We start from the raw sequence: 16,753 nt of genomic DNA, 5'->3' as shown, positions 1-16,753 counted from the left end.
CTGCCTCATACCTGAAAGCTACAGTTAGTATTTACCTAAGATATAATTAACTCCAAAAGCTGTTGGATTTGGACATATCTTGCTCTGGAATCTAAGCAGATATACAGAGAAATTAGTCTCTGCAGGCATTTGTGAGTGCAGTTATAATTTCAACTGTTTAATCACCTTTGCAAAACAATACCAATGACTACCTTTCCACATCTGCAACATGTCCACTATCCATTAAGCTGATTTTAGAAGCTTCCTACTATCATTTTTTCACGTGCAACTACTTCATTCTATTGAAACGAACATTTAATGAATACTTTATTCATTTTTCAATTAATAAAAAAAATAATAATCTGACTAACTTTTTCTGTAGCCAGAAAAATTCACACTGAAGACAATACTTAAAGTGTTACAGTAGTATTGCATTTAATAATGGCAAAAAGACTCTCCTCCCAAAGCTGCTTCTGAGAGAAACAGCAGGGGAACAAGAAGTATCTGGAGAACCCTACGGACAAAATAAATTAGTTTTGAAACTGTTGAAGTCATTAGCATATTCATGAATGTTGAGTATTCTACTTACTAGGTCATTCATATTTGTCTGACTGGCCGGATGAATTTCTTCCAAGAACTCAAGCACATAGAATGTGTATCTGTCCATAAGATGAACGCCAATCCCAAGATCAGGTTGATGCTTAAAAACAACACACAGCAGTTATTGGGTATTTGCAGGAGAGAACTCAATGTTTAGGAGGGGGAACAGAATATAATAGCATGTTACAAAAGTTAAGCACAATGGTTTTTTTTGTTTATCTGAGGCAAATTATGCAAAGAAAATGACTAGCCACGAAGAAACATATTGTTGACAAGCTGAATAATACAGTGTACCTTCATTTTTTTAGACTATATCCTGGTAATCTCCACGTTTGCCAAAAAGCAGGGAACCCTTTCTTAATAGTCCAGTACAGGTTTGTGGGCTGCCCTGAGCTTCTTCGGACTTGTAAAACAGGGCTGGGAGAGACAGCTTATCTTACAGCACTGTGCAGGTTTAAGTAATCCTGACCTGCTGGTTTTGGTCTGGCTGGGATCTCCCTCCTATCACTACTTCTGTAATTCAGCTGGGATATAATTACAGCAGGTGAAAGGTAGTGGCTTTTTTTTGTATATATATCTATCAAGTGTAAGAAGTCCTTGATTGAATATTCAATATCACGTATCACACTTATCTCCCAGTAGTCCTCCCATAAAACTTCTTCCCATCCTAGGCAATGCATAAATTGGGCAGCAAGCACAGAAATCCACCATTATCCCGGTTCTTTGGGACAGCGCACAAAAACAAGCAGGAAAAGTACACTTACAAGTTTTGTCAAAACCGCACTTTGTAATTAAATGCCTTACACATTCGGCAGCGAGACGGGAAAATTTTAGTCACAAGTGAATAGGACCTGTGCTTTTCAGTCAGGCATTCTGAAAATTGTCTTCAGGATCAAAAAAGTCTACTTACTGATAAAGAATCTTCTCCAACTTGACTGCTAGCCAAGGCCATTATATTAGGTGAATAAAATCGTTCATACATGGATGCTCCTTGACAAGTATCAATAATAAACAACAATTCATTGTACCTGAAAGAAATAAAACAGCCTCCTAACCCATCTCTCTTTAAATCGAAACAACATATACACACTTTGCTTTTTAGTTACCAGGACAGCTGCTAGGAAACAAAGGAACAAAAGAGTTCACACTGATTAATTTTAAGATGTGAGTTTAGTCAAAGCAATACATTTGAGCAGCTGTAACTGCAGCAAGCTGAAACCAAAAATTAAAACTCTTCTTTTTGAATGCAAACTTTCACGAAGTTTTATGTACAACCGATATATCACTGCTGAAGGTAAGCAAGGCCTACCATTAAGACTTCAGGCACGTTTGTGAAATACAGTATTTAACCTCTAAATAATGCTTTTATCTTACCTTCTTTTCTGCCACATTTGTTCAAAGGCATCAGCAAGTTCTACATTTGTGATTTCTTCAGAATCTTGAAATTTTAGGAAACCATTTCCACCATGGCCTGACAGAAAAATCAGAAGTTATCTTCCTTTAACCTACATACTTGCCTATTCAAACTGGTTGATCATTTCTCTAAAAAAAAGGCAAAAACAATTCTCTTTCTCTAAACAGACTCCAGCAAAAGAAAATATTAGTACAGTAAGAACAGTACACCTACATCCTTTAAACTGGAAATGATACTTGCTAAGTACTGCCTTGCAGGTTTTTTCTTTCTTAGTATGACATGCTAGAAAAAGAAAAAAATCCTTCTGTTGATCCTTTTGTTTGTTTGGACTCCTGATGGGATTTCATGCTTTCAAACAGGCCCATCCAACTGAACAACAAACATCAATAATTTGTATACAGAAACCTGTAATTACCTGTCATATATATTAGAATATTGCTTCTGTCATCAGAAAGAAGACGTTTAGACCGCGGTGTGCTTGGTGGGATTCTTCCTGTTAATACACGCAAGAAATTTTCAACAGTAACCTATGAATAGAAGCATAACGTAATTTTTCTAAAGAGAAAAATATTGATTAAAAACTGTAGGCTGAGTGACATAAATGAAATAATAGAACACCAAAATACACATTGTATCTAATGAGATATAATATTGAACGGTATAAACTACGTAAACAGACATTTTCTGTTTAAGGTTTTGCTGCAGGTTCACAATCATTTGGTACCTTTTACTTTATCTCACTAACATAAGCCTGTTGCTTAATTATATCCAGTAAGTCTACTACCATTATAATTTCTACATACATTTTCATTGATCTGAAAACCTGTCAGCATATAGCTTTATTCTTCCAAAGCTGCTCATGTACTCACAAAACACTCCAAGATTAGTGTGTGTTACCATGGAAAAATAAAAGTTTCAATTCCCTCTGCAACTCAGGAAAGGAAAATCAAGATCAATTTCGGTTACGTAAGTCTTTGAGTCATCAGGTAAGACCCATCCAGATGGTGATTGTGAAACAACCTATAAAAGGCCACTTCCTCTTCACGCAGACGAACACAGCTCAAACGCTAGCAACAAATCCATACTCAGGAAAAAACATCATAAAAAGAATGTATCTGTATTTCAGTGTTGTATCTTCAATTCTTCATACAAAGCTTCAGAGAAATAAAACACCTACTATATACTTAAAGACGCTCCTACAAGCCTTCACTAATGATTATATAGCATTATTAAACCATACAATTGATGCCCAATTTAAGATCAACTGGTAAAGACACTGTGTGTTTGAAGGAATACTACACAAAAATGAAAAGGTAATAGAATGCAGTTTTCTATATAGTAATTACTTTACAGTAATGATTAGGTGATGGCTTTTATTTTGGTAAAAGCATATTTTTAAGATTAGAAATGTAAGTAGGTCTCCCTAATAAACATTTCACTTGCATGCCAGAAGTTTCACAGCGGTGTTAAGTGTTTGCAAGATGAGACATTGACCAGCTATTTCCAAAGACAACAGATTTCAGTAATAAGCATGTATTCTTAACACATACAAGGAGTTCCATACATTATTTTAACTGTGGAGATTCCATTACTTAAAATAGCTAATACACAGCATGTTTCTAGTATAATAAATTTCAAATACAAAACGTGAGTATCAAAGGGGGAGGGATGTGTGTTTTAAGGCTATCAGTCAATAACAAAAGGCCAGCCCAAAACCAGTAACGTGAAAGAAAGACTTCCTCAGACTTCACAGATGTTGTATAAATCTTTAAACCAACACTAAAAGCAACGATCCAGTGATTTAATTAAAGCGCAGTCACCTCATAGCTTCTGTAATCCACTTCCACATCATCTCCATAGACATTTAGCTCCATGTTTTTATGACTAAATACAGTAGCTGGTTTGGGATTTCTGGGATTACATGCCATATCATCTGCCAGCATGAGGACAATGTGGCTATTGAAAATAAGACAAAAATATTTCAGTCATTCTACTGTCACACAACAGTCAAACGGAAATTACAACAACACTTCCCATGATTACTACAACAGCCTATAGCATTAAGAAGATTCCTGGAACTGTAACTGAAACTTTGCTTAGTTAATCCCTATTTCCTTATGCACATCCTCATTATTATAAAGATATCACACATGGAAATGCAGCTAGCTGTTACTTATCTACACGGTTAAGTCAGGCCAAAGATGAGCATAAGAACAGCTGACGTTGGCAACTTTATGATACAGACTTGCCTGGACCTAGGCTGGCAGAACTCTTCATTAAAAACACGTGGAGATTTTTATGAGGCACTAAATCATTTCATGCAGTTCCACAGAAGAAATCCCGGTCTGTTTGCACCCTTTCAGACAGACCAATTTAAAACATTATGACAATTTTTAATTAAATTTGAGGAGCTGCCGAACATTTCTCAAACCATTATACTACATCTGATACACTACTGTATGATTATTTTGTCTTCTTTATAGGACCAAGAAAAAAAAGAACCCAGCATTTCATAGTACCAAGTGAAAAAAAAAACAAAACACACCAAAACCAACACATTATAAAGCTGCTCGCACACAGCTGAAAATCTGTATTTCACCTGACAGGGTCATGGTTGGGTCAAAATATGAAATAACAAGTAGTCACTGGAGACTTGTAGCACTAGGAAGAATGTGCCAGAGATGTCTGGAACAAGGTGAAGTCAGTCCTTTCCTTGGATAACCCTGTCTTGGGTATAGTTTCTCGTGGACTATGATCTTTGTGTTCTCCCGAACAATGCTTACAAAAGGAAAGCTCTGTATCCTGCAAAGAATGCTGCTAATTCAGACTCTCAGGCACACAGTTATAAATCAAATTGTCTCCTGCTATTTAAACACCATTCCTGTGCTTGTCATCATTCACCCGTATGGCTGCATGAACAATCTAAAAGTAAATTTACTCTTTATTAAGTGCTGATACAATCCACACATAAAAAAACCCAACCACCACACAAATGAGAGAGAAATGCTGTCAAAAATAACATAAGCATAAATCCTCAAAAACAATCAAAGTAAATTATTTCAACAGGAATAAAATGCTGGCATAAATGTAAAGCCGCAATGACAGAATCCAGAGGATGACGACTACAGAAAAGAAATAAAGATATTTTTTTTCTCCACACATGCATAGCAGTGTGGAGACTTCTATAAAAATACTGTTTTTATAAAAGAGTATCATTAAAAGGGAATTAGTTGAAAGTAAGTGTTGAATATATGCCTTGCAGATTTACTGAGATGGGCAGGTGTATGTCCATTTTTTTGTAGTCGAAAGAGAACATTCCAGATTCAGCCATCACTAGGCCTACAGTTTAGCGCTGTTTTTTTGCTAGGAATGTGTCTATTCAAAAAAAAGAATTTATAATCACACATGGCTCAGTAAAAGGTTGTGCATAGTTGTAGTACAGACAGGTGAGGACAAACACGCAAAGTCTGTAAACTGTACAGCATTCTTAAAAGCACATGAAATATCCCACAGTGAAACAGAACCACCGTGTACAAGTGGCTCATACGTGTAGCACAAAAATAGAGGTGTTAACTTGCAGCTTAACTGTTAAAGTAATTTAACCATATATTATATTGATGCTATTTTCATGACGTAAAACTCACACTGCATAACTATTGCAGGAATCCAAAAGAACTTCTGGATTCATTTTGGCTTTGTTTTATTTCAGCAAAACTCTTCTTTTACAAATTGGAGTGTTGTGCTCACATGTCAACAAACCAGAGAAACTTACAGTTACAAAACCACAAATCATTTTCTTAATGAGTTCTATTTTTGAATGAAATTATTTAAATCACCAAATTGATACAGTTTCATTCAAAATGAGGCTATGCACAAATCTCTCCAAAAAACAAACCAACCCCCCCCCAAACCTCCCCCAAGAATCATGATAAATGTTTATTTTCAAGATGTGATTTGGGAGTTGGGTTTTTTTCACTTATCGGTATTTTGAATGAAGTTTTGCACCAAAGAAAGAAAAACAAGTAGAGGAAGAAGTTTGTCTAAGAGGGAAGCCCACTCAAACCCATGTAAAAACTGCTACAAATGTAAAGAATGCAGCAATGTCTCTTTCTCTCTAGGTCTTCTCGAATGTCTTACTCTTGACCTTAGTCTAAAGCATTGCTGGCTTTTTGAGATTCATTTCCAGATCCTTGGGTATGGGTAAGAAATGGATCACGCTATTCAACAACAGAAACCTCCAGACATGCTGTAGCTTTTGTAGTATTTCTAAAACTGCCATCTATTTTGACATTAATGGTGAAAATGGATGGATGCAGAGAAGATGAAAGTCCTCAGGTAAGGGTAAAACTAGTGAAAGAATTCCTAAGGTAGTGCCTCGGGCACCTATGATTCAAAGGCTATAGAAGAGAGAAGACATACTTCCAAATGAGATGTGCAAAAAAACCACCCACGGTGCTTAGGCAGTACATTCCCCTGGATTTATAGCCCCCAAAGGCTTCTAAAAATTAGGTTTCATCATCTCCTCTTTCAAAAACTGAGAAGTCACTCTCTTCTTTTTAAAAATAAACCCAGGAAACAGGATGATACTGCACTCACAGCTGAGTGGAAGCTAAGCAGGGACTCCAGCTACTACAGTTTTGGACATGGACAAAAAAAACCATACAAATTTAATCCACTGGAACACGCATTATGCAATGATGAAGCAGACCATACCGCTTTAGGCAGACATGCTGGAAAAACTACCAATACTCTAAAGTGACATTAAAAACCAGGACCACCAGAATTTCCATAGGAGCCTATATTATCCACTGATAATGGATAGTTTACTACTGAATGTTGATGCCTAAAATTTGCTTCCACAGTTCTGGTCCAAGTAAATTGCATTCAAAACAGCTGGATGGAACTGTGCCAATACCCCTAGAACTACCAGTATGAACACAACTAAAAGACATTTCACAATAGTTTGTTCACCTTCCTAAAGCTGTTGTCAAAGAAGGGATACTATTTTAACCATTGTGCTATTGCTAGAGAAGCACAATTCCTATGGACAAAGCTTCTGGTTTCTCTAAAAATGTATTTTTCAAGGCTACATTCATTACGTAGGAGCTGCTTGGTTCAGGGCCTTTAGTTTAGAGACTCTCAGTGTCGCTGCACATTTGGAAGTTGTACAGTTTAGCGCAGTTAGGGTTGCTAACATTCCCACAATGAAAGGAAATTAAAGTACAGCAAGAGCCGTATCTCAGAGTAGTATTGTCCCTGCTGAATGCATTTATCAGTTTTCCCATTATGCTTTCACCAATTTGCTAAATGGTACATTTTAGTGGCCGGATAGCTCCTCATGTTTAAAATCTAGTTAGCCTATTCCAACTCAAAGTTTTATTATGCAACTTGTTGCTTTTCCTTTTCAACAATATTGCCACACTTTTCAATACACTGATGTGATCACATCCTTTTTACTTTTATCCAGTTTAACTGGGAAGACACGTGTATTTTTATACTGCTTCAGACAACAAGAGACCTTTAATAGCACATTTGCAAGGAATTGTATTCATCAAGATTCCCTCACCTATCAGGAATGCCCAGCCTCTTGACACTTCTGTACACCGAAAGAGTATTTGCCACATGACGATAATTAAACCAGAATCGAGATGTGCACACCTTGAATTTTTAAGGGGAAAAAAAAAAACATATTAAATAGTGTAAAAGGTACAAATTGGCCTGTCACATTGCATCAGAACACCGCGATTACAGGAGTATCAACAAACCAGTAACAAATCAGAAAGAACACAGCAACACCAAGAAACTCATGATATAAGCTGTACGAATCCTTGTTGTACCAAAGCAACAAATGATGAATATAAAAGTTTAAAAAAATGTCCTTAACACACTGACTCATGAAAAAACTGTCATAAAACCCAACTAAGTATAGAAAGTGAAACTTTGGGGAATAATTCAGCAATAGTAAGTGGTAAGCTAAATTTTTTCAGTTGCTTTCTCCATATCAAATGGAAGAAAGACCAAAGGAAGAGTTCTCATCTCAATCACAACCACATTCTGGGAGCATTCTTGCACAAAAGCATAAGTAAATTCATGCAGAAGCCACACATAAGGGAAAATACACTGAGGAAATTTTCATTTAAGGAGACAAATATAATAAAGTAAGAGCCAAGTGAGATCTAATCTCACTTCAGATTCAAAATCTGAATACAAACTCTCAAAAAACCTCAAAGGAGTTCAGGTTCTACTGTTTTCACAGGAAAACGGTTGGGGATCAGCCATTTCTGTACTTCAACTATTCCCTAGGTCAGGAATTTAATCTGTCCTCAAAAACCTCCAACCAATGAGATTCCAAAACCGCAAGAGGCAATATGGTGTAATTCCTTACTAGCCTTATCATTGCCCTTGTTTTTGACTTAAGTTCACTACTTTTAGTTTGTTCCGCACCAAGGACAGAAATTCTCCTTTGGAGGCAAATTTCCTTTGCTTTTACAAGTCTTTCAAACAGACAAAGCAAAAAGCATTTTAGAAAAGGTGACCTTAAAACCACAGAGAAGCAGGAACAAGCATTTAAAAAAGTTTTTTAATTTTTCAGCTTTAAATGTACGGTTCTAAACAGAATCATCTTTAAGTTACACTGTGTAACATCTTTTTCTCTAGCCTTTTCTTAAAAAGAGAAGAGTAGTAGCTTAAATAATAATAAAAATTCAACCTGAAAGTATCTTCCTGAGTCTCAATGGTACCGTCAGTTAGGAAATTCAAAAAAGCCCATAGGAATCAGTCCATGAGAATATTTGCCTTTCAGCAAGATTTAAAGCTCTGAAAATTAACTGTGGCCAATCTAGCTGTGACATTTCAAGATACTGTCATCTGTCCCTTTCCTTCATTACCCCCCTTACAACACAGTGTAAAATGTGTCTATGCTTTAAATATAGCTATTCACACTGCAGCTACTCAGCAATTCAAACTACTGATGAGGTGCAGTATGATCCCAGGTTTGAAGTGCCTAATAGCAGTAAAAACCCTCCCTATTTTAACTGCTTAAAAATTAGCAGCAATTGTTATAAAGCTTAAGCATGAACTACTGAAAAAAATTAACAAGCAGAGAATCTGTTGAGGGCAGAAAGTATAAAAGGCTCCTTGGACCTAATTTTCCACTTTCTTTGTGTGTTTTTATAGGTACTAATAAAAGCATCTGTTTGTTAATAGTATTAAATTAGTACTTGACGTTTTAAAAGTTTCAAGTTTGTACATTGTAGAATATAGAATTTATTCCTTCTAATTCAATTAATTATTGCTAACTTTCCTTTTATATTGCTCAGTTTTAGTATCTGGAAAACAAGCAGCTGCTATTGAGTAATTGCAATAGTGTTCTGAAACAAATTAGTCATTAAGACCTGAATTGTGATTAAGAACCAATTGTGTAGCATGATTCAAAGCTAATAATAGATTCATGTCAAAGAAAACTAGACTAGGATAAGAACAGTTGATCTACACATTATGTTGCCTGAATTTATTTCATTCTAAGCTTGTTACCCAAGTTAACAGACTGAGTAAGGTACAATTTATTTCTGATTTTTGTTCTTTCTGGTCAGAGATATACATTTCTGATATCAGAATTACACTTTTGTTGAACATCCAGTGTGGTGATTTAACTGTTTTAACGCTGTCAGAACTTTTGTTTTATGAATCCTGCCATGTAGCTAGACGATTTTAGTGCTTGAAACGCAGTCACACTGAAAAGACAGTTTTATTATAGTTTAATAAATTTGCAGGCACAATTTCAAATTTATTCATTTCCAAGTCTTTATCTTCCCATTTCTTTCAAATTCCTGAGTGTCTGTTGAAAATATGGCTCCTGATGAAAAACTGTCAACTTTATTGGAGAAAACAACCTGGGCCACACTTACCAAAACTGCCCAGTTATTTGTATGTCCACTTCTAAAGAACTGTTCTGCTTGATCCTGAAAGATGAGAAAATACTAGATGTTTTCCAGCAATAAGAAAGAAATGACTGCTCATATTTTTGTTGTTTCCACAAAACAACGTTCAATGCATATATTTGCCACACGTTAACACTGAATAAACCTTACAAAAGCTTAAAGAAAGCTAATTTTCCTTATTCCGTTTTGCACATTTCATGCAAGCTAATTGCTCCAAATCTTTCCCTGAAACTCACTACGTAACAAAGGAAAAAGAAGTATTAGTCACTTTCAGCTTAGTTAAAACAAAAAAGCCCACACATCTCTATTCCAAAGGGCACTCCAAGAACAAAATAAGATTATTTAATGACCTACAGTTTCTTCCTTAATGAGAAAAGGGGCTTGGATTCATCTCTATTTTCATTGTTCCTCTCATTTTTTCAAAAGCGGATAAGTGAATCTGCAATTTTAACCCATTTTAAATCCAAGGTGGTTACATTTATCTTCCAAAAATCAGGAGCTGTGACAACAGCAACCTTCTCTATAATCTGTACTATCCATAGTTCCCACCACGCTTTGCAGAGAGGGCACTTTTTCTTTAACAGATAGCATAAATTGGGACACAGAAAGGGGATAAGACTTCCCAGAGGTAAGGGAACAAGTCTGTCACAGGACAAGAATCCAGAGTTACTGATTGTTAATCAGACTCCATTAACTCCCTGAGGACCAGTAGGCTAATGCCTGTGGTCTCACACAAAACACAAAGTAACAGAAAAAGCGTTTGCTGAAATATACGTAAAGCATGTTGCACTTCAAGTAGCAAACAATTTCTAGTTTAATTAGCAATCAAAATACTCCAAAAATATTTGCATTGGCAGTTTTTTGGTCCTATTTGTAATTAATTTCAAGTATAACAATTTGATAATACAGCAGAATTCAAATGCAAACAACACCCCAGATGTAGTGTGGGCACTGTGCAAAAAGCATAATCACTGAAGTATGAAATTACTCCTACTTAAAAAAAAAAAACAAAAACAAAAACCACCAAAAAAAACCCCCAAAACAAAACAGAAAACAAATCTTCGCACCTTCTGTGTGAAAACGCCCGGCAGCCGTGAGAGGGGCAGAGGGAACCCGGCCCCGGGGAGCCCGGCCAGCGCCCAACCCCCTGGTTTTTAACCTATTCACACAGAATTTAGCCAGAAAACGCCCGGAAAAGGAACGTAGAACACCGACTTCCGAAAGTTCCACGCCGCAGCAATGAAACCTTCAAACGTATTGAAAGACAGGGTGGTTTGTTTGTTTGCTTTTTAACTTTAAAGAAAGTTACATGTGCCTGACGAGCCCCGCCGCCTCTGGCACGCTCCGCCCCACACACCACCACCCCCCGGCCGGGGCCGCCCGGGGCGGGTAGCACCGTGCCCGGTCACCGTCTGCTCCTCCGCTCGGGAGCGCCGCTCACGGACTGCGCCCGCCGAAGCCAAGACAACCCGGAGCGCCTCGGGGCAGCTCCACCGGCGCGGACCCCAGAGCGGCGGCAGGGCGGGCTCTGCCTGCAGAGAGGAGGAGGAGATGGGGGGGACACGGCAGCACAAGAGCCCGCAGCGCGGCCGCCTGCCCTCTCTGTCTTCCCGCCGGCCGCTCCGTACCTGGACGCCGCTGGCGAGCGCTGCGCCGCAGCACCCCAGCAGCAGGGCTGCGGCGGCGCGGACCCAGCCGACGGCCGGCACGGCGGCCGCCATCTTACCCCGCCTCCTCACCCCGCCTCCTCCGCAACTTCCCGGCCGCCGCAGCTGCCGGAAGGGGGGGACGGCCTCTGCGCATGCGCTGCGACGCCGCCTCAAGGAGGGGAGCGGGGTCGCCGGCGGCGGCGTGCCGTCCGACCGTTGGTCGGTCGGTCGTTCTCTGCCGGCTCCTGGACGAAAGCTGTTTGGCAGGAACAGTGCCCCTGCTGCCAGCCACGGCAGGCGCTTAGTCACGTATCAAAACTACCCCGGTCTTGCCAGCCCCTGGAGAGCTTTCTTTAAATTCGATTTTTACAGAGCCGAGGCGGTAATGGTAGCGAATCCCGGCACTGCCCTGAGCACAGGTGTTTGCTGGGGCTGAGTGTGAGGGGTAACACAGCCCTGCTCTGACCTTGCCCATCGCTTGGACAGGCCTGGCTGGAGGCAGAAAACACTCTGGCCTCACATCTGGCCTTCAGCTTGGGAGACTCCTGGGGGTGTAAAAACAACCGTTTCTCTCTGCCTTCCACCAAAAATACGCTCAAATCTTATTGTTGAAGTTACCGCAAGGGCAGGGCAGGGGGCACGGTGACCTGTGGGCGAAGGATGGCCTCAGGCCTTGGCGGCTGCAGGGCAGAGCTGCCTTGGAGGGCGAAGAGGAGAGTGGGGGAGAGGGACCACCTTTGGTGGGCAGGAGAGGGGGATCTGAAAGTATATGTTGTGTCAAGATGCCTTGCTATAGCCTGGCCTTTGGCACATGCATCCCTCAGAGCCGATGAATCATCAGATTTTTATTTCAATCTATTGAACCACTTGGTATGATCCTTTTATTTCCACTAACTCATTCTGTCACCACCTTTGCTCAATTGTCTGATGCCTTCCATTAGTGAAGATTCAGAATCTGCCCTGAACCATGGAAACTATTTCCTGCTCTCTACTTGTCATCAGTAATGACATTCTCAGACAGGAGCATATTTCATGTATTGATGTTGGAATTTCAATAACATCACGTTTTTTTCTTTGAAAGCATTGCTGCTTTCCTTGATAAAAATAATCACCTGTGATTAGATCACTTTTTGTGCTTAAAGCTAATGAACTTACTCCCTTTTGAAGACTACAGCCAGCAGCTCCCGTTGTGCCTGAACACGTCTCCTGTGTGAGCCTTTTATGAACCTACTGAAAAGTGCTATGGGCATCTGTGTCCCTTGCTTGTCCCCTCTGCTTGTAAGCTGCACTGTTCATCTTCTTGCTCCAGAAAAATGAATTTAAGACTAGGGCCAATCTTAAGCTTTTTCCTTGCCCTTTCAAATGCTTCCACTTAGGTCTCTGATCATTCTCAGATGTGTTCAGGATGCGTCAGTAATTCTAAAGGACAGGCAGCTATCTTTCAGAGCATCTACTCATGCAGTTTTATAAACTGGTGAGTTGATTTCATGCGCTTTGACTCAGGTAGCTCCTCGTTACCTTTCAGCTCCCATCAGGATTTGGTCAGATAACATGTGGCAGAAGGTCTCAACCTTTGACTGAACTTCTTTGTGTTAAGCTTAGTTCTTGCTCTTTATATTTATTACAAATATCCATCCTTTGGTATCATGGATATTGGTCAATGGTTTTTCCCATAGAAATAATTTCATCAGCTGTATCCTGATGATGCATCTTTGAACCAGGCATGAGTCCTGACATTCATACTGAACAAAAAGTTAGGTCAAATGTTACCTAAAGGTAACTTCAGCTTACCAAGAAACATTCCTGACATGAGAAGTAACAAACATCTTTTCTGCGAATAAAACTTGAAAGCATCCTATTCACTTAAAAACTCCTGAACCTTCTGAAATTTGTATCACAGGTGACCTTAATTTTGTCATTCTCTGGAATACTTGACTTTGTAGTTTTAATACCATTCTTTTAAGGTCACTGTGTATGATTTGCTACATAAGAAAAAAAGGAAATAGAAAAAAAAACCCCAAATTTCTGTCATGTAGCATTGGAGTGATGTAAACATAGGCCTATGGACTGTACAGGCAGACATCTGCTACTTCTGCTGAGCAATTAAGAACTGTGGCAAATTTTCCTTACATGAAAGAACTCTTGCAGGGGATGAGACATTTAAAATACTAGGTTTCATCAGTAGTCAGAATAGTTTAAGCACACTTGTCCAGTCAATATTGCTGCTGTTTCTCATGGGTTATATGTAGTTGGTTCTGCAGTCTACGGGAAGGTTTAGCTGGCTCTTGAGATAAGAGCGTAGCTGCAAAGTCATCAGTCCGGTGTCACATGCTGTCTGCTGCAGTGAGCAATGTATGGATCAACTACAGTCCCACTGCAGGTGTTACTCTTTGATTGTAGGTGTTCAGGACATACTGCTGCCTTTCTATCCCAGGGCAGAGACAGGACTGAGTCAGGGTAAACTTGGTTGCACAAGCTCATTGGAATATTCCAAAAGAACAGCCATTATTCCCTCTGATTTATATGCCACCTAATACAGTGCACAGTTCACTTTTTCAGATCTGTCTGTGGTTTGCCTTCTGGATTCTTAGCCTTCTTGAGTGTATTTTGTAATGGATCTATTTCTTCTACTTCTGGCTTTTATTTCTTTACAGTCTCAGTCTCCCATGGGCTTTAGCATTCATCAGTCATGCATGAGTGTGCCAGTGCTTCAGGCATTATTCCTGGAGGTGGTATCACTTTTTTTTTTTTTTCCCCAGTAAGACAGTACCAAAAGCTTTGTCTTCATTTCTTTCATCTTTATTCCCTTAGGCAGCTCTCAATACAGACTTGGTGTTTGCTTCCGTGCCTGTACAGGATTTCTTTTCTAGAAATTAAGCTCTATGCTGTCTGCTTCTGTTTCTTCATTCTGCTTTGTTTTCATGCTAATCACAGTATTTTTCATGCTCTGAGTCTCTTTAGCTTGACCTTTGCCACAATGTTTCTTGTACCTCATGCTGACTAATTGGAAAGGACACCAAATGTGTATCCCAAAATGATTTGTAATTAAAACTACTGTTTAAAAAGCTGCTGTGACTGCAGCTGGTATTCACATCGTTGCACATGTTGGTGCCCTTCCAGATTCTTTCCTCCTCCAGCAGGTTGCTCAGGCCCTAATCCTCTAATCTATACCCTCTAGAAATTGCCCTCTAAGAGCCATCTGTTAGTTTGCTCCTGTCCAGCACAGAGCAAACCAACCCAGCCTTCCTCTGAGGAGGGGCAGCAATCCCACGTGTAACCCCAAGAGCTCCGGGTTTTTACCTACTAGAGTTCACTTGACACTTTTTGACCACAAACTCTTTTTTCTGTACCAAAAATACCAATTAAGTATCTTTAATTTTGTTGGTATTAAACTTGGTTATATTATCTTTATGTATCATAGTGTCTCCTTTCCTTCTTCTATGACTCTTGATCCTTGTTCTGTGTTTCTTTTCCAGTTTTTATCAGACTTGCATATACTGTCTGATAATTTTCTACTGTAGAAGATAAAGAAATATATCTTTGGCTGTATTTATTATGCTTCCAAAAGAAAAATGAGAACGTACTCTTGCAATGAAGTAAGTCAACAAGACTGATTCTTAAGGAATCATCAATAATAGCTCAACTGTCTTATCTCACTAAAAAAATGCAGATGTATTACTTTCTTCATTTTGACTGTCAATACAATACATTAAAAAGTTTGTACCGACCAAACAAGTCTACTACTACAGTATCTGAGCTGATAAAATGGCTGTCTTCAAATATGGAGCCTGAATGAAACAGCAGTAATTAAATTCATGATTAATCTTATTAATTTGGGGGGTTTTCCCATTTCTGTTAGTGGAAAACTGGCTTGACTACAGAATGTTTGTACTTTAAAAAGATTTACAATAGCAAAGTAATACTGATAAAAATTATGCAAAAAGAATAAGGTGAGAGTAATAGATACAGAACTTCCAAAGGAAAATAACTTGAAAGAAGCCTTGCTTCTAATATTATCAAACTGAAACAATTGTACTGAACTGTGCTTACCAATAGATTCTTTTTGGACACCGGTTCAACACATTAGAACATACCCTTTTGTTCATCCATAGCATCAAGTTGCTTACCTCTACATCGGAATCAAACTGAAACAATATATTTTACTGTTATTTACAAAGTGAGATGATAGACATAATTTGGTACAGTGCCTTTTGAGGTCAAACTAGAACACAGACCAAACTCTTGAAACCTACAATGAAATTCAGTTGACATTTGTTCTTAATGAATTAACCATCTACCTTGTCATCAGTTCTGTTCTGTCATTAATGATGCAGTTGCCACCCGGCGTGGAGTTTCCAGAATGCTGAATTGTGTAATAATCCAGTAATCCAGTATTTCATCTTCAGAAGACATGAGGCTACAAACCATTCCAACAGGTTGTCCTGTTGGTAAAATAAGTTGGTAGAATAGTTAGTAAAACATGAGAAAAGAAAATATGAAACAACAGTGGCAATTTGTTTACATGGTTTGTTAGGTATGATGGCAGTCATGAAATACGAATGCACGTTACATTTGGTTTCAGTACATCAATGGTTTTCTCAATAGACAACAATGCTGAGAACTTTTATCAAAACATTCTCATTTATTAAAATAACAAAACGTGAAAAATACAGCAGTAAAAACCAAAAAGCCTTCATCTTTTTAAAATCACCCTTTCCATTGTATTTTCCATTGATATTTCAAAAGCATTCATTCTCAAATAGAAAATTCATGGGCTTCTTAATAGGGAACAAGATAAGAATCTTAATTAAATTGCCCTAAATAAAGCTAAGTTTACAACCATAGTTTTACTCTTGATTTCAAGCAGTGGATGTAACACATCATGTCTTAGAATCATTAAGAAGTCATCATTTGTATTCCACTACTAGCTCTGATATCTCGATGATAAATCTGTCCTCTGTCCCAAACACAGCAAGTGTCTGAATGTCTCAGGAAAGTTCTCCCTGTGGTGTCTGAGCTGAAGCAGTCTCAGCTCTGCCGGCTAAATTTACCCAAGTAAAGGGCCGTGTTGCTGATGGACTCATTTTAGCTCCCAAACCCTTACTTAAAGCTATTGTGTGTATTCTTAAACAGCTCTGCAGCCTGCAATCTAAACACATCCTTTTGTCTTC

General features: G+C 38.7%; 1 protein-coding gene across 2 annotated transcripts in view; it reads right to left on the bottom strand.

The window, feature by feature from the left end:
* Positions 1-11,675, bottom strand: part of PIGK (phosphatidylinositol glycan anchor biosynthesis class K) — a 70,506-nt gene extending 58,831 nt beyond the window's left edge. Inside the window, exons 1-8 of one of the 2 annotated variants that reach the window (XM_074152002.1) lie at positions 11,562-11,668; positions 9,901-9,954; positions 7,560-7,651; positions 3,814-3,949; positions 2,409-2,520; positions 1,954-2,050; positions 1,490-1,607; positions 569-679 (exon numbers count right to left, since the gene is read on the bottom strand). In XM_074152002.1, coding sequence (XP_074008103.1) covers positions 569-679; positions 1,490-1,607; positions 1,954-2,050; positions 2,409-2,520; positions 3,814-3,949; positions 7,560-7,651; positions 9,901-9,954; positions 11,562-11,654 — 813 coding nt within the window. In that variant the 5' untranslated portion in view covers positions 11,655-11,668. Of the gene's footprint in view, positions 1-568; positions 680-1,489; positions 1,608-1,953; positions 2,051-2,408; positions 2,521-3,813; positions 3,950-7,559; positions 7,652-9,900; positions 9,955-11,561 lie in introns of both variants that reach the window. The other variant, XM_074152003.1, reaches the window with a different exon arrangement.
* Between the last annotated feature and the right edge of the window lie 5,078 nt (positions 11,676-16,753).

Source organism: Numenius arquata, chromosome 8, assembly GCF_964106895.1.
Source record: "Numenius arquata chromosome 8, bNumArq3.hap1.1, whole genome shotgun sequence".
Classification (NCBI taxonomy): Eukaryota; Metazoa; Chordata; class Aves; order Charadriiformes; family Scolopacidae; genus Numenius; species Numenius arquata.
The sequence above is the reverse complement of the archived record's forward strand: the minus strand, read 5'-3'. Positions and strand labels throughout refer to the sequence as shown.